Source organism: Oncorhynchus clarkii, chromosome 4 (assembly GCF_045791955.1).
Source record: "Oncorhynchus clarkii lewisi isolate Uvic-CL-2024 chromosome 4, UVic_Ocla_1.0, whole genome shotgun sequence".
Classification (NCBI taxonomy): Eukaryota; Metazoa; Chordata; class Actinopteri; order Salmoniformes; family Salmonidae; genus Oncorhynchus; species Oncorhynchus clarkii.
In genome coordinates this window covers 75,516,505-75,543,672 of record NC_092150.1, presented here as the reverse complement: position 1 = coordinate 75,543,672, position 27,168 = coordinate 75,516,505, and the positions used below count along the sequence as shown (strand labels likewise).

Sequence of the window (27,168 nt, the reverse complement as noted above, 5' to 3'; positions counted from 1 at the left end):
CAGTCTCAACAGCAACCGTGAAGTGGTGACTACGGGATTTTGGCCTTCTATGCAGAGTTGCAAAGAAAAAGCCATATCTCAGACTGGCCAATAAAAATAAAAGATTAAGATGGGCAAAAGAACACAGACACTGGACAGAGGAATATCGGAAAAAAGTTATGGACAGACGAATCTAAGTTTGAGGTTTTCGGATAACAAAGAAGAACATTCGTGAGACACAGAAAAAAATGAAAAGATTCTGGAGGACTGCTTGACGCCATCTGTGAAGCATAGTGGAGGCAATGTGATGGTCTGGGGGTGCTTTGGTGGTGGTAAAGTGGGAGATTTGAAGAAGGAAGGCTATCACCCCATTTTGCTGTCACCCTATTGAGCTGTTGTGGGAGCAGCTTGACCGTATGGTATGTAAGAAGTGCCCATCAAGCCAATCCAACTTGTGGGAGGTGCTTCAGGAAGCATGGGGTGAAATCTCTTCAGATTACCTCAAAAAATGGACAACTAGAATGCCAAAGGTCTGCAATGCTGTAATTGCTGCAAATGTAGGATTCTTTGACGAAAGCAAAGTTTGAAGGACAACTATTATTTCATTTTTCAAAAATCATTATTTATAAACTTGTCAACATCTTGACTATATTTCCTATTCATTTTGCAACTCATTTCATGTAGGTTTTCATGGAAAACAAGGAAATGTATAAGTGACCCCAAACTTTTGAACGGTAGAGTTCGTAAAAGTTACAAACATTAATAAAACCTAACATAAGTCAATCTCTTACCGACACATTTCTCCGCCAGCTCGTCCACAAACTGCTCAGCCAGTCTGGGGTTCCAGTCCCGAGTGTGGATCTCAAGGATTTGCCTTCGGGCCTAGGAACAGAGAGAAAAAGACAAAGACCGAAAGAAGGAGAGGGAAGTACAGGGATAGAAACATTGAATAAATAACTAAAACCACCCTGCTCACACCACAGTGGGTTTTTGGTCTCTCTGCCAGCTGTCTCCCTCTGTGTGTGTACAAAATGTTGACATATGTGTAACCATAAAACATTGTGATGTTATCGCCCCCTATTGGCCAACCCATTTTCTTTTTTACTAAAACGACAGATGGGCTATAGTGGGTAATCGAATGCAACTGGACGAAACATGACGAAAGATAATGTTGTTGAAAGCCTGGGCAGAGGGTAAGTGCAGGCCAATACTTTTCTAATGGTCCTTTCTGGTGGAGGAGCTTCAGCATGGAGCAGGTTAGAGTGTGTGTGTGGCGCGCTGTGATGGAGCAGAGAAGAATGGGCTGTCTTACCGTAGTGACATCCTTGGCTGGATAGAAGCAGCCGACAGTCTTCACAACTGGATAATAAATTGCTTTATTTGCCTCAAAATAACAGAAAAATAAATAATACTGTTTGTTCTACCTATCGTAAAGCTGTGATTGAGAACAGCCTATGCCTAGGCTGTATAGAATTTAATTATTGTAATCCACAATTTCAGGACAACACCTTCGTAGGCTAGAATATTTGGCAAATAAACTACAGTTCGTAACTTAAACTTGTCGTAAAGTTAGTTTGAGGCCAGAAGGAGGAATGAGCGTGGGTTATTAGCCATCTGGTTTTCAGCATGGAGGGATTTTCCCTACCCGCAAGATCACATCTTCCTTAAGATTAAACTTGTCATTAGATGTTTCTATAGGAAATTGATATTATTTGATGTCTCTCATTATTAGTATCCTGGTTCCTTACAGTTTTAGGCTTCAAATAACTGAGATGGAACGTTACATTCATTGTTCAACCAGGTTCAACCAGGAGAAAGCCATACATAAAATGAAGTGTAGCCTTCAGTCATAGTCATAGCCTATGGAATGGAGAGAGAAGGGAATATAGGCAAGGTAAAAATATATATATATTATAAAAAGGACACACCTTAACTAGTTTTTTTAATAGGTTTAGCCTACAGCCTAATCCCCATCCATCTGACAGATCAACATTTTACGCTGCTTTGGTGGAATTCTCCACTCTGTCTGGCCTACATTCCTCTCATGTTCTGTATCACATATTTATTGAAATAGGCTATAGCAAATGGTAATAGGAAAATCAATTACTTAATGTCACTTGTGTGCTGCCCTGCGAGACTCTGTTCTTTACTGCAGGGCACCAGCCAAGTTCAAGTGGGCTAAACCATCGTCACATCACATCACGATGTCGACAATCATCGTCGTAATATCGCCCAACCCTAGTGTGTGTGTCTCTGCTGAGGTCGACTGATTGCTATGCAGCGCTGGGCTGGGACTGGCACACAGTCACACTAAACTGGGACTAATGTGTGGAGTACACACACACAGAGCAGCAGCTGGAACACACACACAAACAAGCATGACACTATCTTAACAAGGATAAAACTCAAAAAAAACATACTATGCCATCCATAGACATAGTTTAAATGATTGGGATTACAGTAGCAACACATCAACGTAGTGTATTCATTGATTGGGATTACAGTATCAACACATCACCAACATAGTGTATTCATTGTGCCATAATCCTATACATGATTCATATTGGCAGGTGTGTTGAAATTGTTAACTACGCCACTCCCTCACCTTCTTGTCAGGCAGGTTGAAGAGGAACTCCCTGTCAAAGCGTCCAGGCCTCCGTAGAGCAGGGTCTATGGAGTCCAGTCTATTGGTAGCACCGATGACCACGATTTCCCCTCGGCTGTCCAGACCATCCATCAACGCCAGCAGAGTGGACACTATGGAGCTGGAGGAGGAGAGGAAAGAGGGATAGTGAGGGAGAGAGGAAAGAGAGTGATTATGGTCAAACCATAGTAAAAACTGATCACTCACTTTCATTATTGATTATCAGAGACCATCATCAAATGGAGATATCTAAACCAAACTGCTAGTCATGCGTCAAATAGTACCTGTGTATCTGGTCCTGTCTGCTGGAGCGCACTGGGGCCAGCCCGTCTATCTCATCAAAGAAGATTATGGAAGGCCTCATCAGGTACGCCTAGAAGAGAGAGGAACACACAACCTTAATACAATGATCACGAAAGTCTAACTCCTCTCACAAAGTAACAACACACTGGACTAGAGGTCTTCACGGATCCACCTGTACCAGAATCTCCAAGACCCAGAACCCAGCAAGTCCGGATTCAGAATTCTAAATAATGTGACGGTCTGGGTCGGATCTGATATGGATTGTCACGGGTAAGTGTAGTATTAACCGACTGTTCCGGAAGAGCCCGTACAGATCAGAACGCGACTACTGCAGTAGAGAAAGATACATTTTATCATTTTGCAGCTGCTCTTGCTTTTCACGAGAGTGGAGCGTGTAACTTGTTGATTTTTTAAATTTTATTTCACCTTTATTTAACCAGGTAGGCAAGTTGAGAACAAGTTCTCATTTACAATTGCGAGCAGTTTGCGAGCAGTTCGACACATACGACGACACAGAGTTACACATGGAGTAAAATAAACATACAGTCAATAATACAGTATAAACAAGTCTATATACGATGTGAGCAAATGAGGTGAGATAAGGGAGGTAAAGGCAAAAAAGGCCATGGTGGCAAAGTAAATACAATATAGCAAGTAAAACACTGGAATGGTAGATTTGCAATGGAAGAATGTGCAAAGTAGAAATACAAATAATGGGGTGCAAAGGAGCAAAATAAATAAATAAAATAAATACAGTAGGGAAAGAGGTAGTTGTTTGGGCTAAATTATAGGTGGGCTATTTACAGGTGCAGTAATCTGTCAGCTGCTCTGACAGTTGGTGCTCAAAGCTAGTGAGGGAGATAAGTGTTTCCAGTTTCAGAGATTTTTGTAGTTCGTTTCAGTCATTGGCAGCAGAGAACTGGAAGGAGAGGCGGCCAAAGAAAGAATTGGTTTTGGGGGTGACTAGAGAGATATACCTGCTGGAGCGTGTGCTACAGGTGGGAGAAGCTATGGTGACCAGCGAGCTGAGATAAGGGGGGACTTTACCTAGCAGGGTCTTGTAGATGACATGGAGCCAGTGGGTTTGGCGACGAGTATGAAGCGAGGGCCAGCCAACGAGAGCGTACAGGTCGCAATGGTGGGTAGTATATGGGGCTTTGGATTGCACTGTGATAGACTGCATCCAATTTGTTGAGTAGGGTATTGGAGGCTATTTTGTAAATGACATCGCCAAAGTCGAGGATTGGTAGGATGGTCAGTTTTACAAGGGTATGTTTGGCAGCATGAGTGAAGGATGCTTTGTTGCGAAATAGGAAGCCAATTCTAGATTTAACTTTGGATTGGAGATGTTTGATGTGGGTCTGGAAGGAGAGTTTACAGTCTAACCAGACACCTAGGTATTTGTAGTTGTCCACGTATTCTAAGTCAGAGCCGTCCAGAGTAGTGATGTTGGACAGGCGGGTAGGTGCAGGTAGCGATGGCCAATCAAAGACGAATAGGCTACAGTCAGAGCCTCGCTACGTGTGTTGCAAAAGGCGATACACTTTATGTCTAAAAGTATGAAGACACCCCTTCAAATTAGTGGATTTGGCTACATCAGGCACACCCGCTGCTGACAGGTGTATAAAAATTGAGCACACAGCCATGCAATCTCCATAGACAAAACATTGGCAGTAGAATGGCCTTACTGAAGAGCTCAGTTACATTGAACATGGCACCGTCATAGGATGCCACCTTTCCAACAAGTCTGTTCATCAAATTTCAGCCCTGCTAGAGCTGCCCCAGTCATCTGTAAGTGCTGTTATTGTGAAGTGGAAACGTCTAGGAGCAACAATGGCTCAGCCGCGAAGTGGTATGCCACACAAGCTCACAGAATCATCTGTCCTCAGTTGCAACACTCACTACAGAGTTCCAAAATTGCCCCAAAGCAATGTCAGCACAATAACTGTTAGTCCGGAGCTTCATGAAATGGGTTTTCATGGCCGAGCAGCTGCACACAAGCCTAAGATCACCATATGCAATGCCAAGTGTGAGCTGGAGTGGTGTAAAGCTCACCGCCATTGGACTCGGAAACGGAAACACGTTCTCTGGAGTGATGAATCACGCTTCGCCCTCTGGCAGTCCGACGTACTAATCTAGGTTTGGCAGATGCCAGGAGAACGCTATCTCCCCCAATGCATAGTGCGGCGCCAACTGTAAAGTTTGGTGGAGGGGGAATAGTGGTCTGGGGCTTTTTTTCATGGTTCGGGTGCTTTTTCATGTGCTTCCAATTTTGTGGCAACAGTTTGGGGAAGGTCCTTTCCTGTTTCAACCTAATTCGATTATCTAGTTTCATTGGTGGAGTTTAAACACTTGATCGATGTATAGATATCATATAAGAGTTATTGTCTTTAGGACAGCTGTTTTAGTCAAGACTTTCGTGTTTTCTTTACATAATATGTAATTGTTGTACTGTATGTGTGTTGTTGTCTGAAACGTTGTTCCCCCTGCTGCTATTTGACCAGGTCTCTCTTGGAAAAGAGATGTTCTCAATGAGAAAAACCTGTATAAATGAAGGGTAAAAAAATATATATTAAAAAATTCTAATAAAAATGCCCCTGTGCACAAAGCAAGGTCCATAAAGAAATTGTTTGTCGAGATCGGTGTGGAAGATGATGACTGGCCTGCACAGGTGTCGAGATCGGTGTGGAAGATGATGACTGGCCTGCACAGATGTCGAGATCGGTGTGGAAGATGATGACTGGCCTGCACAGATGTCGAGATCGGTGTGGAAGATGATGACTGGCCTGCACAGATGTTGAGATCAGTGTGGAAGATGATGACTGGCCTGCACAGATGTCGAGATCGGTGTGGAAGATGATGACTGGCCTGCACAGATGTCGAGATCGGTGTGGAAGATGATGACTGGCCTGCACAGATGTCGAGATCGGTGTGGAAGATGATGACTGGCCTGCACAGATGTTGAGATCAGTGTGGAAGATGATGACTGGCCTGCACAGATGTCGAGATCGGTGTGGAAGAAGATGACTGGCCTGCACAGAGCTCTGACCTCAACCCAATCGAACACCTTTGGGATGAATTGGAACGCCGACTGCGAGCCAGGTCTAATCGCCCAACATCAGTGCCCAACCTCACTAACGCTCGTGGCTGAATGGAAGCAAGTCCCCACAGCAACGTTGCAACATCTAGTGGAAAACCTTCTCTGAAGAGTTCAGTTATTTGTAACTGTAGGATGAGAAAGTGAAAGCACTGCAGCCTCAGTTAGCCTAGCTAGCTAACTTTAGCTAGCTTCTCCCAGTTTGATGCAGTCAAGACAGGTACTACGTAATCATATTGGATTCTAATAACCTAACTGTGGCAGTTATTAGTCTGCTATTGCGTGAGTCAGCTTGGTTGGTTGCAGTCACCCGCTCACAGTACAGCCTCTCCCCGCCTGCTAAAGCTGCTCCTCTCTCCCTCATCTCATACTTTAGCAGCTCTGGTTAATAAAGTAGCATTAAAAAATGACTTTTCTGCTGCTTTCTTCACTTTCATAGAGTCTGGATCCAACCAGGTCTTTAGGGAACGGGTCTAGTTGTCTTCGGATCCGTTCGGAAGGGGTCTCTATATATTGTTTTATTAATTTATGCATTAAGGGACCGGGTGGGAAAGCCCTAGGTCCATTTCAGAACAGGTCCAACTAAAGACCTCTACTCTGGACTAGAGGTGCATCAGCTAGCCTAAACAGACAGTGTTTTGGTAAGCACAATAGAAACACACAGGTAATTAATGAAATAAAGTCCCTGATGATGTCAAACTGATAAGCCTTGGCTCAAGCTCACCTGGTCGAAGAGCAGGCGTAGCTGTCGTTCTGATTCACCGACCCACTTGCTGAGGCAGTCAGCTCCCTTCCTCATGAAGAAAGACACTTTCTTGTCACCTTGACTACACTCGTTGGCCAAAGCCCGCGCTACTAGGGTCTTTCCTGTACCTGGTGGGCCGTAGAACAGACACCCTCTGTACGGGGGGGGAGTGAGAGACAGAGAGGTAAATAACAAGTCTCACTTTTATTGATTGAGGAACTACACATTGTGACCATTCAATTTTTCCCCTCATCTGGCTTGTTGAAAGTAAATAACAGTTAGAAATGGCAAACAAAGAAGGATACATGCTTGATATATCTGAACATGAATAATGCGAGTTTCCAGGTGGCTTTGCCCTTTACCTTGGTGGCTGAATCTTGAACCTCTCGAAAACCTCTGGGTAGAGGAGAGGGAAGACCACCATCTCTTTCAGGGACTGGATGTGTTTGGACAGCCCTCCCACGCTGTCAAACTTCACTGAGGTGTCCAGATTCATGGGGTCCACATCAGCGAGGCTAGCTCCCACCTTGGCCCTGTCCCTCAGCACCCCACTGGCCAGGTCCTCTGCTCGCAAGTTCATAGGCAGACACCTTTACAAATAACAAGCGTTAGCACTGATATATCTGCAGCTCAACACTGATAGACCGGTAAAGGTAGGTCGATGTGCTGTGGTCCTTTGTACCTCAGTTCGTTGAGCATGGCACTTGGAATGACAGGATAGTGGGTTCAATCCCCGGGACCGTACATAGGTAAAATGTATGCACGCATGACTAAGTCACTTTGGATAAAAGTGTCTGCTAAATTGCCTATATTGTAAATATATTATTGCCGTGAGCTTTCTGGTGCATAACGGCTGCTGTGTATCACTAGGGGTGTTAGAATGGTCGTATTACCACCACACCGGCGGTCACGAGTCATGATGGCAGTTAAATCCCCTGTGAACGTTTAGTCATGGTAATTAGGCTTCTCCAGGCTCAGATGCTGCTGCTGGTCATTAGTAGTCGACCCAACTTGCTAACTGCCTGGTACTCAGCACTCTATTGTCCCTCCAATCACTCTGACATCAATGCAAATGTAATAGAAAATCTAATCAAACATTTCATGAGAGCCCATGAGATCATGTTGCGCAACATTTCTATAGGCTATGCCTACTATATATACCTATATACCTAATATTAAGCACATTACTTCGCTTTACAACAGGAGTATAAGCCTAGCTGGCTGGCATGAAAATGGAACCACGGAAAATGCGTCCTCCCTTCATTATTTAAATGCATAGATATGTATTTTTCCTAGTGGGTTAACTGCCTTAACAGATCTTTACCATGTCAGCTCCGGTATACAATCCAGCAACCTTTCTGTTACTCGTCCAACACTTTAACCACTAGGCTACCTGCCCCACCTGAAGTGGCCAAATAACTACTTAAAATTAAGCACTTAATAACCAGTGTAGAGCCTAATTGGAATACATTGGCTGCGGTCGAGTTTCAAGTTTGGGAAAGATAATTTTCTCCATAAAAATAAACCTTTATAATAAAGCATTACATGCATAATTTTGTAGACACTTTTGAGAACTTGGCAAATGCAATCGAAAATCACAACACTTATCAAAACAACCTATTATACTTTTAAAACTCACCTCACTGTAGTGATCAATTTGAAGAAAGAAGTTCAACAGCAGGTTGAAACAGCACTTTCTAAGGTGAAGATTCATTCAAAACACCCATATGCATATAAGAGCAGATGCATAGGCTTATGAGCCCAAGCCCCAAAACTACATTCAAATGATGTTTGTGCCATTATACAATATAGAGGTCGACAGATTCATCGGAATGGACGATTAATTAGGGCCCATTTCAAGTTTTCATAACAATAAAGAAATCTGTATTTTTGGGCGTCGATTTGCCGATTGTTTTTTTTTTTTTTTAATTGTACACCTTTATTTAACTAGGCAAGTCAGTTAAGAACACATTCTTATTTTCAATGACGGCCTAGGAAGAGTGGGTTAACTGCCTTGTTCAGGGGCAGAACGACAAGAGTTTCACATTGTCAGCTCGGGGGATCCGATCTTGCAACCTTACAGTTAACTAGTCCAAAGCAATAACGACCTGCCTCTCTCTCGTTGCACTCCATAAGGAGACTGCCTGTTACGCGAATGCAGTAAGCCAAGGTAAGTTGCTAGCTAGCATTAAACTTATAAAAAAACAATCAATCATAATCACTAGTTAACTACACATGGTTGATGATATTACTAGATATTATCTAGTGTGTCCTGCGTTGCATATAATCTGACTGACTGAGCGGTGGTAGGCAGAAGCAGGCGCGTCAACATTCATTCCAACAGCACTTGTGCGTTTTGCCAACAGCTCTTCGTTGTGCGTCAAGCATTGCGCTGTTTATGACTTCGAGCCTATCAACTCCCGAGATGAGGCTGGTGTAACCGAAGTGAAATGGCTAGCTAGTTAGCGCGCGCTAACTAGCGGGACGGAAGCTATACTGTTTCACTGGCAATATTAAAGTGCCTATAAGAACATCCAATAGCCAAAGGTTAATGAAATACAAATGGTATAGAGGGAAATAGTCCTATAATTCCTATAATAACTACAACCTAAAACTTCTTACCTGGGAATATTGAAGATTCATGTTAAAAGGAACCACCAGCTTTCATATGTTCTCATGTTCTGAGCAAGGAACTTAAACGATAGATTTCTTACATGGCACATATTGCACTTTTACTTTCTTCTCCAACACTTTGTTTTTGCATTATTTAAACCAAATTGAACATGTTTCATTATTTACTTGAGGCTAAATTGGCCAATCAATAACATTTTATTGATGTATTATATTAAGTTAAAATAAGTGTTCATTCAGTATTGTTGCAATTGTCATTATTTAAAAAATTAATAATAATTGGCAGATTATCGTCTTTTTTGGCCCTCCAATAATCGGTATCGGCGTTGAAAAATCGTAATCGGTCGACCTCTAATACAATACATAGCCTACCGTAACATATTATGCATGGCAGAAGAACATAAAACTAAACTGATTTAAGATGTCTTTGAAACATAATGGCTCTAGCCTTTCAGTGTGGACTGGAATATTATACATGCTGGATGCTCCAAAATGTGTATCCATGAGTTTCTGAGAGAACGTATAGTCCTAGGGCTAGGTGATGCTGTTGGTTCATTGACGGTGTAGGACGGCTTACAGTTAGCCAACAAATAGTGAATTTATATTTGATTTTGAATAGCCTAGTAATAGGCATTTGTTTTCTATTTTCATAATTAATTGAGTAACATTAGCTATACAGAATATCTCATCACCACGTGTTTCCATCTCCTCCTCGCTCTCCTTTATTCCTTTCTAGAGCGCGCAGACAGGCTGTCAACAGTTTAGTGAAATGTGTTTTGTTGCAAAAACATGTTAATATCGATGTTCCCAAACAGATTTCACTTGGTTTTCCCCAAATTTTTTTAATTTAAAATTTTAATTTCACCTTCATTTAACCAGGTAGGCTAGTTGAGAACAACTTCTCATTGACAACTGCGACCTGGCCAAGATAAAGCAAAGCAGTGCGACACAGAGTTACACATGGAATAAAGAAGCGTACAGTCAATAACACAATAGAGAAAAAGAAAGTCTATATACAGTGAGTGCAAATGGTGTGAGGTAGGCAATAAATAGGCCATATTAGGACTGGGTAGCTACAGGAACGAGGTTGGAGAGCCCATGGCACACAGAGTTTGGGTGAAATATCACCTATCGGGCAGTGAGAGCATGCTCCTCAAACAGGAATATCACCTGTCGGGCAGTGAGAGCATGCTCCTCAAACAGGAATATCACCTGTCTGGCAGTGAGAGCATGCTCCTCAAACAGGAATATCCCCTGTCGGGCAGTGAGAGCATGCTCCTCAAACAGGAATATCCCCTGTCGGGCAGTGAGAGCATGCTCCTCAAACAGGAATATCACCTGTCTGGCAGTGAGAGCATGCTCCTCAAACAGGAATATCCCCTGTCGGGCAGTGAGAGCATGCTCCTCAAACAGGAATATCCCCTGTCTGGCAGTGAGAGCATGCTCCTCAAACAGGAATATCACCTGTCTGGCAGTGAGAGCATGCTCCTCAAACAGGAATATCACCTGTCGGGCAGTGAGAGCATGCTCCTCAAACAGGAATATCACCTATCGGGCAGTGGGAGCATGCTCCTCAAACAGGAATATCACCTGTCGGGCAGTGAGAGCATGCTCCTCAAACAGGAATATCACCTATCAGGCAGTGAGAGCAATGACATGTATTTTTCCCCTCCCCTGTCCATTTCATAATGGCACATTCTAAAACAAAACCAAATTTGACATATTAGTGAAGACCAGATTAAATTGAGAATAGTCTGATGGGTGAAAATCAGTTGATGAGAGAACAGCTGTGCAGCCTGAGGCAAGGAACAGAACAAGCTTTTTCTGCTTCTTTCTCAAATCAATAGCAGCTCCATGCAGCCCATATATGTTTTGATTTAAGAGATTCTAAGGTTTGTATCATTCACAACTAAAGTTGTTCTTCTTACTATAAAATGATATATACAATTATGACACGGGACTTAAGCATATCCAAGCCTACAGCCTATGGCATGGAGAATAGCCAGATAACACACAGTAGGCCAACTCATTCTGTTCTTCTGAAATACATGTTCTTCTTATCATGTTTCTTTAGACCCGTCTAAAATAAATAATGGATTTGTAGTGATGATATATATTACATTTATTTAGACTTCTTTTGTAGATGACGCACATCAGCAGCTTGTATGTGTGGAGGCCTGGTTATGCTATACATGTTTATGTCAATTAACGGTCAATTACCGTGAGGTCAGCAGTCTTTTGCATGACAATAACCAGCTGACAGAATTTCATGACCGCCACAGCCCTATGTATCCCCACCCTATGTACATACAGTATGGGTGGTGAATGGAAAGAGCTGTGAACTAGTGAAAAGCCACTTATGAATTGTATCTAATATCAAAATTCACCAGGTGAGTGACAGAGAAAGAGGAGGAGCGGTATTCACCTGTTCCTGGCCCGGGTCATGCTCTTGCTTTTCCTCCTCTCAAATCTCTCCTCGTCAGACGACGACGTGGTGTCGCTACTGTGGATGGCATGCTTCTTCACTCTGGACCAAAGGAGGAGAAAAAGAAGAAATCACTCCATATTACACCATGTCAATGTAGGTAATAAATAATTGTTCATGCGGGGTACAAGACCAACCGTATATGGCTTCTCCTAGCTGGAGATCTGTGGGTGTCAAACAGGGAGGGAGTGGTTTGTTTTCTGTTGACAGGCTCTGGGATGCAATCATAGACACAGAAGATGTTAAAAGCAACAGCACTCAAGAGGTATAAAACAAAGACTACCAAGAAATGGTTTTATGCAAGAAAAGGAAAGCTTCAGGCAACTTAGTGGGCCAGTTTCCCAGACCCAGATTAAGCCATCTCCTTGACTAAAAGCCATGCTCATTGGCGAATCTGGGGACGGAAAACCGTCCCTTAGGGCTTGCAAAAAAACAAAACACAAAATATATATATATATATTTTCTTTACCGATAGGTGGCGCCTCGTATCTCTGTACAGTCTTGCGCTGCCTCAGGTTGTACGGTCTGTCATTCTCCTCTCCTACCTCCTCTGCCTCATCTCCATCATCCTCATCCTCCGCTTCGTCATCCTCTTCTTCCCCGTGAGACTCTGTAAACAAGTAAAATATGCTTTTTATTTATTTAATACTTTTTGCCCCTTTTCATGGTATCCAATTGGTAGTTACAGTCTTGTCCCATCGCTGCAACTCCCGTATGGACTCGGGAGAGGCGAAGGTCGAGAGCCACGCATCCTCTGAAACACGACCCAACAAAGCCACACTGCTTTTTGGCACACTGCTCGCTTAACCCAGAAGCACCAATGTGTCAGAGGAAACACCGTACAACTGGCGACCGAAGTCAGCATGCATGCACCCAGCCTGCCACAAGGAGTCGCTAGAGCGCGATGGGACAAGCACATCCCAGCCGGCCAAACCCTCCCCTAACCCGGACAACATGGCCAATTGTGCGCAGCCTCATGGGTCTCCCGGTTGCGTCATAGCCTGGGATCGAACCCGGGTCTGCAGTGCCTTAGATCACTGGGGAGGCCCTAAAATATTATATTTTAAATGTAGTCTGAACCTCAAGCAACACAGACCCGTAACTATGACAAAACTACAGTTCTCAGTCTCTGTACAGATTTACAAGCCATCCAAACTAAGTCAAACCTTCAGTCCCCTCTTCCTCCTCCTCCTCTTCCTCCTCTGTCTTGCTCATGGCTTTGTGATGCGCCTGCATGCCAAAGGTGTTCCTGCGCAGTGACTTCCTCCTCTTCACACGAGAATACATGTCCATGTTTTCCTAGAAGATCAGGAGTAGAGTCAGGTTCAGCTTGCTGGCTTGCCATCATAACGTCCACCAATGGAGTTAGTTACCAACAACCCACTTTCATATTGCCATGGTGCATTTTATTTATGGAATAATACAGATTGATTGACAGACTCACCACCTCAGTGTCGGTCCACATGCGGAGTCTCTCTACCTCCCTGTTCTGTCTGATGCTGCTGATGTTGTCCATCTCCTGAAGAACTGCCTCCGCCGTGCTGACAATACAAGCATCGTCATCGGAAGTATCAAACACAGATGCATATGAATGACTACACCAAAGTTCTACGCTTAAGGCTGGGCCGATCATCACATTACACATCTTCATATCTACCCATCACGGTTAACCTGTCTGCCAACCATTAAACAAGGAGATTGACTGTCCAACTCCTCGCGGTTTTCACTTTCTGCTTTACAGATCCACCACCTCCAGGTCATACATATTCATTATTTTGTCAAATATTAAGTCAGTTTGAATGTAAAACCTTTATCTGGTAGTGCTGTTGACCTCTGGTTGAGGTGTGTGTGCCTGTGTTTCCGTTATCCAGTAATAGCCAGCTTTTGTCCGATATTTTTTTGGGACGCTGGCTGAATAATGCTAAATAATGCTTTGTAGCCTCTTCATTGATGGAAATACCAGTCAATGGAAATACATTTGACTGGTCATTCTTATCTATAGGTTAATTAGCATCATTTTGTGGAATTAAATTGGCATGTGTGTAAAGTATTTTGGTTATGTATCTTATTTATCATATGCGTACAGCATACAGCTACAGAGCCTTTGAGTTGACAATCTGTCAGTGCCAGACATCTTGTGGTGCTTTCAAGACGACCGGGAACTCTGAAAAATACGAGGTCAAATCATGACGTCAGTGATCTTCAGGCCGCAAAGTCAGAGCTCTAGAAAGAGGCCTGAATTCACGAGTTGGAATATCGTTCAAAACTACTTTTTCCAGTCGGAGCTAGTTTTTTCCTCCAGTTGCGTTGAATGCTCTGAAGTTTGAAATTGGAGATTTTTAATTTCCCAGTTGTTTTGAATGTGGAGTCACGTGTCAATGGAAGGCAGGCTTCATCAGCACGTCACACACCACTGTCATAATGCCACTTTATGTTATGTTTTCATACCCTACATTACTCTTCTCATATGTATATACTGTACCGTACCATCTACTGCATCTTTATGTTATGTTTTCATACCCTACATTACTCTTCTCATATGTATATACTGTACCGTACCATCTACTGCATCTTTATGTTATGTTTTCATACCCTACATTACTCTTCTCATATGTATATACTGTACCGTACCATCTACTGCATCTTTATGTTATGTTTTCATACCCTACATTACTCTTCTCATATGTATATACTGTACCGTACCATCTACTGCATCTTGCCTATGCCGTTATGGCATCACTCATTCATATATTTTTATGTACATATTCGTATTAATTCCTTTACACTTGTAAAGGAATGAATACGAATATGTACAACTACTATAAGGTAGTTGTTGTGAAATTGTTAGGTTATATTACTATATATTACTATATTACTGCATGGTCGGAACTAGAAGCACAAGCATTCTCTACACTCACATTAACATCTGCTAACCATGTGTATGTGACAAATAAATTTGATTTGCAATGAGCTGGAGGCAGTATGCATTTTGAAAACATAAATTGTATATACTTAAACACAACTGCCTTGTGTGCACTGCTGTGTTTATAACGTGAATAAACGTTCTGATCTGTTGCATCAGCCTCATTGCTTTTTAACAGGTTTTTCTATGTATCCTGGGCCTGCTGGTTGTATGATTTTGGGATCTATCATCCCACAACTGTCCCAGAGTCTGTTTGGAATAGGCTATTTCTTTCTCGACAAGCTGCCCCATAGAATAGGTAGCCTAAACATTTCTACTATAGTAAATTGACATAGGCTAGTGATTTTTCTGTTCGCTACTCATCTTGTTGGCTGAGGAAAAGTACATGTGGACAGTTATTCCAGCATGTTCAAAGTGAACATCAGAATTCAGTAAGGAAAACCACACATCGCTGCATCCTCGACTTGCATGTTCTGTTAATATGCATGACAATATTCTAAATGTGATTTCTGTCACAAGGATAATAAAACAAGGTAAATTCAGACATGTGGGAAAATGTTGCCTGTCCCCACAAGGAAAATGGCTATTTTAGGCTTAGGGGTTAGGGTTACAATCAGGGTTAAGAAGTTTGGGTTAAGGTTGGGGGAAAATAGATTTTGAATGGGAATCAATTGTTTAGTACCCACAAGGATCATAAAACAAACGTGTGTGTGTGTTACCTGTTGACGAGCTGGTCAAAAAGCAGGCTCTGGTTGAGGTGTTCAAACTGGCTCTTCCTCACTCGGCAGCTCCTCTTCAGATCAATATGGCCGTTCATGTGAGAGTGGTCTCCTGCCCCGTCCACCTTATGGGCTGCCGGGGTCAGAGGTTACAGGTCAAAACAAAGCAGTCCAATCTAACGTATACGCCAACTAATAATGTACCTACATGCAAACAATGTCATGGTCTTAGAATAACCAAATGAAAGCTTTGGTAATGAAAATGATGTTACCATGTCCATTTTGCAGGGCGCCAGATGACAACCTGAAACAACATAGTGAGATGTGTCAATATAAACACATTGCAAAAAAAAAAAAAGGACTGCTCAGACAAACAACAGAGGGGGTTGAATCCACAGTCCACACGGCCAGTATAGGAATTTAACCCAAAATGGCCACAACCGGTGCCGTTCCCTTGCCCCCTCACCTGGTGCGGTGGGTGGACATGACCCAGGAGACCCTCTGGCCCTTAGCCTGAGACGAGGGAGTGATGTCGCTAGAGCTTGGTGGGGTCTGTCTACGGGTCCGCTTCGAGGGAGGGGACATTCGAGGACTGCTAGGACTGCTCACATCACTGCTGGGATCATTCTGGAGGGGAGGAGAGACAGTGGTTAGAGAGATGGAGAGAGAGAGAGGATGGAGATGAGAGAAAGACAGCTAGAGAGAGCGAGAGGATGGAGATGAAAGAGAGAGAGAGAGGATGGAGAGAGAGGATGGAGAGAGAGAGAGAGAAAGACAGCTAGAGAGAGAGAGAGAGGATGGAGATGAGAGAGAGGATGGAGAGAGAGAGAGAAAGACAGCTAGAGAGAGGATGGAGATGAGAGAAAGAGGGAGAGAGAAAGACAGCTAGAGAGAGGATGGAGATGAGAGAAAGACAGCTAGAGAGAGAGAGAGAGAGAGAGAGAGAGGATGGAGATGAGAGAGCGAGAGAAAGACAGCTAGAGAGAGAGAGAGGATGGAGATGAGAGAGATATCTACTGGGTGAAATTCCACAGTGTGCCATCACAGCAGCAATATTTGTGACCTGTTGCCACGAGAAAAGGGCAACCTGTGAAGAACACACACCATTGTAAATACAACCCATATTTATGCTCATTTATTTTATCTTGTGTCCTTTAACCATTTGTACATTGTTAAAACACTGTGTGTGTGTGTGTGTGTGTGTGTGTGTGTGTGTGTGTGTGTATATATATATATATATAAGACGACATTTGTAATGTCTTTATTGTTTTGAAACTTCTGTATGTGTAATGTTTACTGTTTATTTCACTTCATATATTATCTACCTCACTTGCTTTGGCAATGTTAAAACGTTTCCCATGCCAATAAAGCCATATATGAGTGAGTGAGAGCGCGAGAGAGAGAGAGAGAGAGAGAATGGAGATTAGAGAGAGAAAGAAAGACAGCTAGAGAGAGAGGATGGAGATTAGAGAGAGAAAGAAAGACAGCTAGAGAGAGAGGATGGAGATTAGAGAGAGAAAGAAAGACAGCTAGAGAGAGAGGATGGAGATTAGAGAGAGAAAGAAAGACAGCTAGAGAGAGAGGATGGAGATTAGAGAAAGACAGCTAGAGAGAGACAGATAAACAGAGAGATGGAAAGAGATAGCAGACGAAGTAAGTGATGCAAAGCCAGACTGGCTGAGAGATAAAGATAAGTCTGCTGCAGACTTCCACAGAAGAAGAGATGGAGACAGAGGGAGAAAGGAGACCGAGATAGACTCGTTGATGCACTGAATGTTGATTTTTTAAAATCTATATACAGTTACATATCGGGATAATATTTCTGACATTGTATCGTTTCGACAATATCGCAATATTATTTTTGTGCTTATTTAACGAGTTAGCGTTTCCAAATTAACTCTTAAAGATAAAGATCTTACATTTCAGTCATTCATTTATTGATTGTTACCTTCTAATCAGTCTTATTCTGAATATTGCAAAACTCTAACAAATTATGAATCACCAATATACAAATTGGCTTCATTATTTATTTACTTACTAAATAACACAGAATTACATAAACACACAAACAGGATAGCTTACACACTGATTACTACATATAAATGCAATGAAAAGTCCCTAGAGGTCTTCCTAGCCATCATATCAGGTTAGTCAATGGAAAGGGGGTGGGGACAGATAAAGAGCAGGAAAGACAGAATGAACCCACTACATACAGTTGATAACTATGCTTATGGAAATGCTAATACTTTGCCACTCTTTCGAAAATAATTGCAATGTACATATTTAAGCTTATATTTTGTCGGCTCTCTCTGTTGAAATCGTCAGGTCCATTTTCTGTGGAGAGAGTTATTCAATCAGTAGTCTCTGGTTGTGTTCCCCAGACGTCAAAATGTATTTAGTAGCTTCTCAGATTTCTCGGAGTGTCTGTTATATTGGATACGTCAGACGTACCAATGGTCGGTCCCCGCTGGTCTAATGTAAAGTTCGTCACAGTTCCTTTTATGCACTCTGGAAAAGGGGGCATTCCATGACGCAGACATAATGTCTGTGCTCATGTGGGTGTGGTCACTGACTGGTTAAGACAATTATCTCATTTAGAAGGCTAACATCACATCTTCTAACAAATGGTTTCATATTAAATCAAATAAGTTCCACAACATATAGATGTGAATGATCACTGGGAAATATACACATTCAGAGATAGTTGTTGTTTTACTGTTCTACTTATTCATCACAAATTAGTAATGAATTCGACATGATTCTTCTTTAAGTACCCACAGACCCTTCCAACTGCTGGGATTACAGAAATATTGTTTCATTATCCAAACGTGGATGTCACAGTACTACAGAATCTCTGTTGTAACAATGGGATTTTTAACTTCCCTTTCATTGTGTGGAGTGTTCCTGCAGGTATTTACAACTGTCATAAAACTGATGGGAGAGAGAGAGAGAAGGGGAGATCTGGCGCCTATGATCCTCACCCAAAAGGGCAAGTCATGACAGCAATATGTTTGAAACACCGAATCACAATACATATAGAATTGTGACAAACATGAGAATGGCAATACATATTGCCACCAACATATCGTGATTGTGAGTAATATGGTGTCGGAGGGAATGGTGGCTGTTTTAAAGGCTCCTGAACAATTGTGCGAAAGACCTTGATTATCGCGGACCAGGCCCAAATCCCAGACACTCAAAGGTGGAGACGACGCTATAGATGCCGGCGTGCGGGATAACTGACGAAACGAAGTCAGAGAGTGGATAAATCGCCTCTGCCATCTGTTCTATTGGTGAACATGCAATCACTGGAGAATAAAGTGGATGAGCTCGGTTCAAGACTATAATATCAACGTGATCTGAAGTAGGCTTTGGCGGAATACTGTATGCCGGGATATTTGGAAACAGCCACGGGGTGGTTTTTCAACACCGTTGGAACTACATTTACATTTTAATATTTGTAGCTATTTTTTAAGTAAATACCTGCAGTCAACTTGTACGTCGTACAATACGTTAGGCAATAAAACAGACTGCGTTCTTCATTTCACCTCTCACATTATGAAGCTTATTATGTAGTTCCCCAGAACAGTTGAACCAGTCACGTGTTTGTTTGTAAATAGCACAATGGGAGAAAGCAGGAGCAGGTGAGTGCAGCTGTGTATTGACAGGGTTACACTTCATATTTAAAGTCAGTGTTTATTTTCTTCAATAGAGTGATCAGGGACATTCAACTATAGTTTCAATTCACAGAAAATACAACAGTGCAACACATAAATCAGTAAATCGGTTCATTTTCATGAGAGGACAGAAGTGCAACACTATTTGACTGGCAGCCACACCAGTCAATGAGCTTACATTTTTTATTGCAAAAACAATGCATGGCCATCATATTTCTAATGTTTAGATTTATCATAGAAAGAATGTAGCGAGCTACATTTCCTAATGTAAAATGCATCTTCCATTTTACTGGAGAAACATAGGCTGGCTACACTGGGAAAAGTCCCTGGAGAAAAGTAGTATCATTCAGAATGCTGTCTGCTGATAGATGAGAATTCAGAAACAGCATTCTGAGTTTAGAAGTGCAACTGAAGAACAAAATGGCTGACACCGAGCAGAAATTACAATAAGAAACATTTTAGATCTGCAGCAAGATATTTCGTAGGCAGCTAATTTTTTCCTGCGTGAAAAACGCAAAACAATGCGTTAACGACCCCTAAGTTTAACTTGCTATCCAAGGGCGTTTATACATATAGCCCTCTTTAAAATAACTGATCTCAGTCCTATGTAAAGTGAACTGGGTCAAAAAAAAAGCAGCAAAAGAACTCCATCATCTCTGTATTCACACTGCCCTTGTCTTTGAATGAGGACAACTATTTCGTCAGTTCCACAAGTACTCTAGGTTTTTAGAAAGTACAGGAGAAGCCCTTCAATCAGAACGTGTTATCGGACAGCTAGATATACCTACTTACATTTGGGCAGCTAATATATTGCATTTAATAAAAATGAGACAATAATAGTAATCGGAAGATAGCAATAAAATTTGAAAGTTGAGTGTCTAACCATTTCGTACCTTCCAGCTCAGGCTGTCGGTCCCCGCTGGTCTAATGTAAAGTTCGTCACAGTTCCTTTTATGCACTCTGGAAAAAGGGGGCGTTCCATGACGCAGACATAATGTCTGTGCTCATGTGGGTGTGGTCACTGACTGGTTTCCCATGCTTGTACATGTAATAGTAACAGAATAAATAGCAATAGAATAACTGCACAATAAATAATGCTGTAATTAAATTATACACCCAAGGTAGGCTACTACCCCTATAAGAGCTAGATTAGATTTTGTACTCCATGTTGTGATTCTCACCAAATAAGTTGTGTTCACACTATTCAAATCCTACAATCAATGAACAGCTGATGAAGCTCTCAGCCTATAGATCACATGTAGCAAACAAATAATCTTAACTGAAAGCTACACACATTTTGGAATTTCTGTGTGTCCTTGACAATCGCTAATCAATATTCAAAAACAGCAGATTTTTCTCGAGAACCTGCCCACCATCTATCTTTTGTGTCACCAACATGAGGGTTTATAGCATGTGAAACGGTGTTGCAGTAGTCTAGTGTGTGGTGCAGGAATAATGAAAAGCGAACCCAGGGAGCTTTGCAATCACATTGCCCTAAAAAAGGGGACCGGATATCAGAATTCAAGTGAACCGAACTCAGACCACCCCTCGAGAGGTCTCAGTTCGGTTCGCTTCGGGGGGCTCTTTTGAGGGGTCTGAGTTCATTTGGAGTGTTCACACTGCACAAAAAAATTAAGCAACTGCACTGAGATAACAAAAATTGTCTGAAAGGGACCAAGTGTGAAAAGACCCAAAGTAAGTGGCTGAATTAATCAGGTGACGGGGCATTATATTCTGTTTGCTTTCTGAGAGTTTGAGAAGTCAAAGCCCTTTTGATGAGATATTTGTACAGCTGCCACTGCCATCTTGATTTCCTTGCGTTTTGTTCTCAGCCAGTCTGCTTCTCCCCCCTCTTCTCCGAGCAGAGGAGGCCCGTCGCCCTAGTGACTCCATGCAGACATGCTGCTGGAGAGTCAGTACTGTTCTTCCTTCAGACAAGCATGCGTCAAACCTTTGTTCATTAGCAATGTCTCTCGTTCACATTCGCTTGTAAAATGTCCAAACTCACCCAAAATGACATACGGTAGCTCCTACCTATATATGTATAACTTTATGATCTGAATTGCCTGTCTTGCAGTTTGTTTATTTTTATTTGCACTTGTTAGCATATTGAACTAGCAGCCTCCAAGGATATCTGCTATTATGGCAATAGGCTCAGCAAAAAAAGAAACGTCCCTTTTTCAGGACCCTGTCTTTCAAAGATAATTCGCAAAAATCCAAATAATTTCACAGATCTTTATTGTAAAGGGTTTAAACACTGTTTCCCATGCTTGTTCAATGAACCATAAACAATGAATGAACATGCACCTGTGGAGCAGTCGTTAAGACACTAACAGCTTACAAACGGTAGGCAATTAAGGTAACAGTTATGAAAACTTAGAACAGTAAAGAGGCCTTTCTACGGACTCTGAAAAACACCAAAATAAAGATGCCCAGGGTCCCTGCTCATCTGCCTTAGGCATGCTGCAAGGAGGCATGAGGACTGCAGATGTGACCAGGGCAATAAATTGCAATGTCCGTACTGTGAGACGCCTAAAACAGCGCTACAGAGAAACAGGACAGACAGCTGATCATCCTCGTAGTGGCAGACCACGTGTAACAACACCTGCACAGGATCGGTACATTCGAACATCACACCTGCAGGACAGATACAGGATGGCACCAATAACTGCCCAAGTTACACCATGAACGCACAATCTCTCCATCAGTGCTCAGACTGTCCGCAATAGGATGAGAGAGGCTGGACTGAGGGCTTGTAGGCATGTTGCAAGGCAGGTCCTCACCAGACATTATCAGCAACAACGTCGCCTATGGGCACAAACCCATAGTCGCTGGACCAGACAGGACTGGCAAAAAGTGCTCTTCACTGACGAGTCGCGGTTTTGTCTAACCAGGGGTGATGGTTGAATTCACGTTTATCGTCAAAGGAATGAGCGTTACACCGAGGCCTGTACTCTGGAGCGGGATCGATTTGGAGGTGGAGGGTCCGTCATGGTCTGGGGCGGTGTGTCACAGCATCATCGGACTGAGCTTGTTGTCATTGCAGGCAATCTTAACGCTGTGCGTTACAGGGAAGACATCCTCCTCCCTTATGTGGTAACCTTCCTGCAGCCTCATCCTGACATGACCCTCCAGCATGACAATGCCACCAGCCATACTGCTCGTTCTGTGTGTAATTTCCTGCAAGACAGGAAGGTCAGTGTTCTGCCATGGCCAGTGAAGAGCTCAGATCTGGGACCTGTTGGATTGGAGGGTGAAGGCTAGGGCCATTCCCCCCAGAAATGTCCAGGAACTTGCAGGTGCCTTGGTGGAAGAGTGGGGTAACATCTCACAGCAATAACTAATTCAGCTGGTGGCCACACCAGATACTGACTGTTACTTTTAATTTTTCCCCCCCTTTGATCAGGGACATATTATTCAATTCCTATTAGTCACATGTCTGTGGAACTTGTTCAGCTTGTCTCAGTTGTTGAATCTTGTTATGTTCGTACAAATATTTACACGTTACATTTGCTGAAAATAAACCCAGTTGACAGTGAGAGGACATTTCTTTTTTTGCTGAGTTTAGATGCCAAATGAGCTTTTATGACGTTTTTGGTGCCCCCTTGTGTACTAAACCGGTTATACCGTAAATCCCAGAGGGACAGAAGGATGGAATGAAAATCTGGATACCGCACAACCATTATCTTAACTAGAATATCCTATGTATCTCCGAGTCATGGTTTAATAAGGACAAAGTAAATATAAATCTAGCTGTTTTTTCTAAACATTGGCAGGACAGAACTTGTGTATCAACGAAGCTTAGAGGGGAGTGTGCGTCTCTTTTTTAAACAACAACTGGTGCGATCTCTAATATTAAGGAAGTCTCAAGTAGAGGTCGACCGATTATGATTTTTCACCGCCGATACCGATTATTGGAGGACCCAAAAAAAAAGCCGATACCGATTAAATCGGACAATTTTTTATTTATATACATACATATATATTTGTAATAATGACAATTACAAAAATACTGAATGAACAATGAACACTTATTTTAACTTAATAAAATACATAAATAAAACCAATTTAGTCTCAAATAAATAATGAATCATGCTCAATTTGGTTTAAATAACGCAAACACAGTGTTGGAGAAGAAAGTAAAAGTGCAATATGTGCCATGTAAAAAAGCTAACGTTTAAGTTCCTTGCTCAGAACATGAGAACATATGAAAGCTGGTGGTTCAATATTACCAGTTCTTCAATATTCCCAGTTAAGACGTTTTAGGTGGTATTTATTATAGGAATTATGACACGTCGACTATTTCTCTCTATACCATTTGTATTTCATATACCTTTGACTATTGGATGTTCTTATAGGCACTAGTATTGCCAGCCTAATCTCAGGAGTTGATAGGCTTGAAGTCATAAACAGCGCCGTGAAGCAAGAATTTCTAAGAGCTGCTGGCAAACGCAGTAAAGTTTGAATGAATGCTTACGAGCCTGCCGCCACCTACCACCGGTCATTCAGCCTGCTCTATCAAATATCAAATCATATACTTAATTATAATAAAACACAGAAATACGAGCCGTTGGTCATTAATATGGTCACATCCGGAAACTATCATTTAGAAAACAAAACATTTATTCTTTCAGTGAAATACGGAACCATTCCTTATTTTATCGAACAGGTGACAACCCCAAGTCTAAATATTGCTGTTACATTGCACAACCTTCAATGTTATGTCATAATTATGTAAAATTCTGGCTAATTAGTTCGCAATGAGCGAGGCGGCCCAAACTGTTACATATACCCTGAATCTATGTGCAATGAACGCAAGAGAAGTGACAATTTCCCTAGTTAATATTGCCTGCTAACATTAATTTATTTTAACTAAATATGCAGGTTTAAAAAATATATATACTTCTTTGTATTGATTTTAAGAAACGGCTTTGATGGTTATGGTTAGGTACATTTGTGCAACGATTGTGCTTTTTTTCGTGAATGAGCTTTTGTTAAATCATTCCCCGTTTGACGAAGTAGGCTGTGAATCAATGATAAATTAACAGGCACCGTATGGATTATATGCAACGCAGGACAAGCTAGTTAACCTAGTAATATTATCAACCGTGTGTAGTTAACTAGTGATTGTGAAGATTGATTGTTTTTTATAAGATACGTTTAATGCTAGCTAGCAACTTACCATGGCTCCTTGCTGCACTTGCGTAACAAGTGGTCACGATGTGGTCACGATTTTTTCTTAACTGACTTGCCAAGTTAAATAAAGGTTAATTTTTTTTTAAACTAATATACCTCATGATACACCACACTATTTACAAAGAGTTTATCTACATTTTTGTAGCCATCTATTTACCACTACGAACTGATGCTGGCACTAAGACCGCACTCAACGAGCTGTAAGCCAACAAGAAAATGCTCACCCAGAGGCGGTGCTCCTACTGGCCGGTGACTTAATGTATAAAAACTGAAACCTGTTTCCACCTACTTTCTACCAGCATGTCACCTGTTCAACTAGAGGCGGAAATAAAACTCTAGATCACCTTCACTTCAAACGCGGACACACATACAAACTCTCCCTCAATTTGGCAAATCTGACCATAAACCTCTCCTCCTGTGCCCCAGAACCCCAAGGTACCCTGTCTAAATGACTATCGCCCCATAGCACTCTCATCTGAAATTATGGTCATGGCTCACAACACCATCCTCCCAGACACCCTGGACACAATCCAATACGCATACATCCCCAACAGAATCACAGATGACGCAGTCTCAATTGCATTCCACACTGCCCTTCTCGACCTGTACAAAAGGAATATCTACAGTGGGGAGAACAAGTATTTGATACACTGCCGATTTTGCAGGATTTCCTACTTACAAAGCATGTAGAGGTCTGTAATTTTTATCATAGGTACACTTCAACTGTGAGAGACGGAATCTAAAACAAAAATTCCAGAAAATCACATTGTATGATTTTTAAGTAATTCATTTGCATTTTATTGCATGACATAAGTATTTCATACATCAAAAAGCAGAACTTAATATTTGGCACAGAAACCTTTGTTTGCAATTACAGAGATCATACGTTTCCTGTAGTTCTTGACCAGGTTTACACACACACTGCAGCAGGGATTTTGGCCCACTCCTCCATACAGACCTTCTCCAGATCCTTCAGGTTTCGGGGCTGTCGCTGGGCAATACGGACATTCAGCTCCCTCCAAAAATGTTCTATTGGGTTCAGGTCTGGAGACTGGCTAGGCCAGTCCAGGAACTTGAGATGCTTCTTACGGAGCCACTCCTTAGTTGCCCTGACTGTGTGTTTCGGGTCGTTGTCATGCTGGAAGACCCAGCCATGACCCATCTTCAATTCTCTTACTGAGGGAAGGAGGTTGTTGGCCAAGATCTCACGATACATGGCCCCATCCATCCTCCAATCAATAAGGTGCAGTCGTCCTGTCCCCTTTGCAGAAAAGCATCCCCAAAGAATGATGTTTCCACCTCCATGCTTCACGGTTGGGATGGTGTTCTTGGGGTTCTACTCATCCTTCTTCCTCCAAAAACAGCGAGTGGAGTTTAGACCAAAAAGCTCTATTTTTGTCTCATCAGACCACATGACCTTCTCCCATTCCTCCTCTGGATCATCCAGATGGTCATTGGCAAACTTCAGACGGGCCTGGACATGCGCTGGCTTAAGCAGGGGGACCTTGCATGCGCTGCAGGATTTTAATCCATGACAGCGTAGTGTGTTACTAATGGTTTTCTTTGAGACTGTGGTCCCAGCTCTCTTCAGGTCAGTGACCAGGTCCTGCAGTGTAGTTCTGGGCTGATCCCTCACCTTCCTCATGATCATTGATGCCCCACGAGGTGAGATCTTGCATGGAGCCGCAGACCGAGGGTGATTGACCGTCATCTTGAACTTCTTCCATTTTCTAATAATTGTGCCAACAGTTGTTACCTTCTCACCAAGCTGCTTGCCTATTGTCATGTAGCCCATCCCAGCCTTGTGCAGGTCTACAATTTTAACCCTGATGTCCTTACACAGCTCTCTGGTCTTGGCCATTGTGGAGAGGTTGGAGTCTGTTTGATTGAGCGTGTGGACAGGTGTCTTTTATACAGCTAACGAGTTCAAACAGGTGCAGTTAATACAGGTAATGAGTGGAGAACAGGAGGGATTCTTAAAGAAAAACTAACAGGTCTGTGAGAGCCGGAATTCTTACTGGTTGGTAGGTGATCAAATACTTATGTCATGCAATAAAATGCAAATGAATTACTTAAAAATCATACAATGTGATTTTCTGGAATTTTTTAGATTCCGTCTCTCACAGTTGAAGTGTAACTATGATAAAAATTACAGACCTCTACATGCTTTGTAAGTAGGAAATCCTGCAAAATCGGCAGTGTATCAAATACTTGTTCTCCCCACTGTATGTGAGAATGCTGTTCATTGACTACAGCTCAGCATTCAACACCATTGTGTCCTGTAAACTCATCACTAAACTAAGAACCCTGGGATTAAACACCTCCCTCTGCAACTGGATCACTTGACGGGCCACCCCCAGGTGGTGAGAGTAGGCAACAACACATACGCCAGGCTGACCCTCAACATGGGGGCCCCTCAGGGGTGCGTGATTAGTCCCCTACTGTACTCCCTCTTAAACCACGACTGCGTAGCCGCGCACGACTCCAACACCATCATTATGGTGCACACATGCTCAAAAAGTTCTACAGCTGCACCATTGAGAGCATTTTGACTGGCTGCATCACTGCTTGGTATGACAACTGCTCGGCATCCAACCGCAAGGAGCTACAGAGGGTAGTGCGGACAGCCCAGTACATCACTGGGGCCAAGCTCTGCCATCCAGGACCTCTATACCAGGCAGTGTCAGAGGAAGGCACAAAATAATTGTCAAAGACTCCATCCACCCAAGTCATAGACTGTTCTCTCTGCTACCACACAACAAGTGGTAC

General features: G+C 42.4%; 1 protein-coding gene across 2 annotated transcripts in view; it reads right to left on the bottom strand.

Moving 5' to 3' along the window:
- LOC139407287 (ATPase family AAA domain containing 2B) overlaps positions 1–27,168 on the bottom strand; it is a 154,225-nt gene that overhangs the window by 122,824 nt on the left and 4,233 nt on the right. For both annotated transcript variants that reach the window (XM_071150930.1, XM_071150931.1), the window contains exons 2-14: positions 15,993–16,153; positions 15,799–15,830; positions 15,527–15,659; positions 13,329–13,425; positions 13,051–13,183; positions 12,354–12,494; positions 12,022–12,097; positions 11,825–11,926; positions 7,131–7,358; positions 6,748–6,922; positions 2,908–2,996; positions 2,585–2,744; positions 771–861 (exon numbers count right to left, since the gene is read on the bottom strand). In XM_071150930.1, the coding sequence (XP_071007031.1) occupies positions 771–861; positions 2,585–2,744; positions 2,908–2,996; positions 6,748–6,922; positions 7,131–7,358; positions 11,825–11,926; positions 12,022–12,097; positions 12,354–12,494; positions 13,051–13,183; positions 13,329–13,425; positions 15,527–15,659; positions 15,799–15,830; positions 15,993–16,153 (1,618 nt within the window). The remainder of the gene's footprint in view (positions 1–770; positions 862–2,584; positions 2,745–2,907; positions 2,997–6,747; positions 6,923–7,130; positions 7,359–11,824; positions 11,927–12,021; positions 12,098–12,353; positions 12,495–13,050; positions 13,184–13,328; positions 13,426–15,526; positions 15,660–15,798; positions 15,831–15,992; positions 16,154–27,168) is intronic.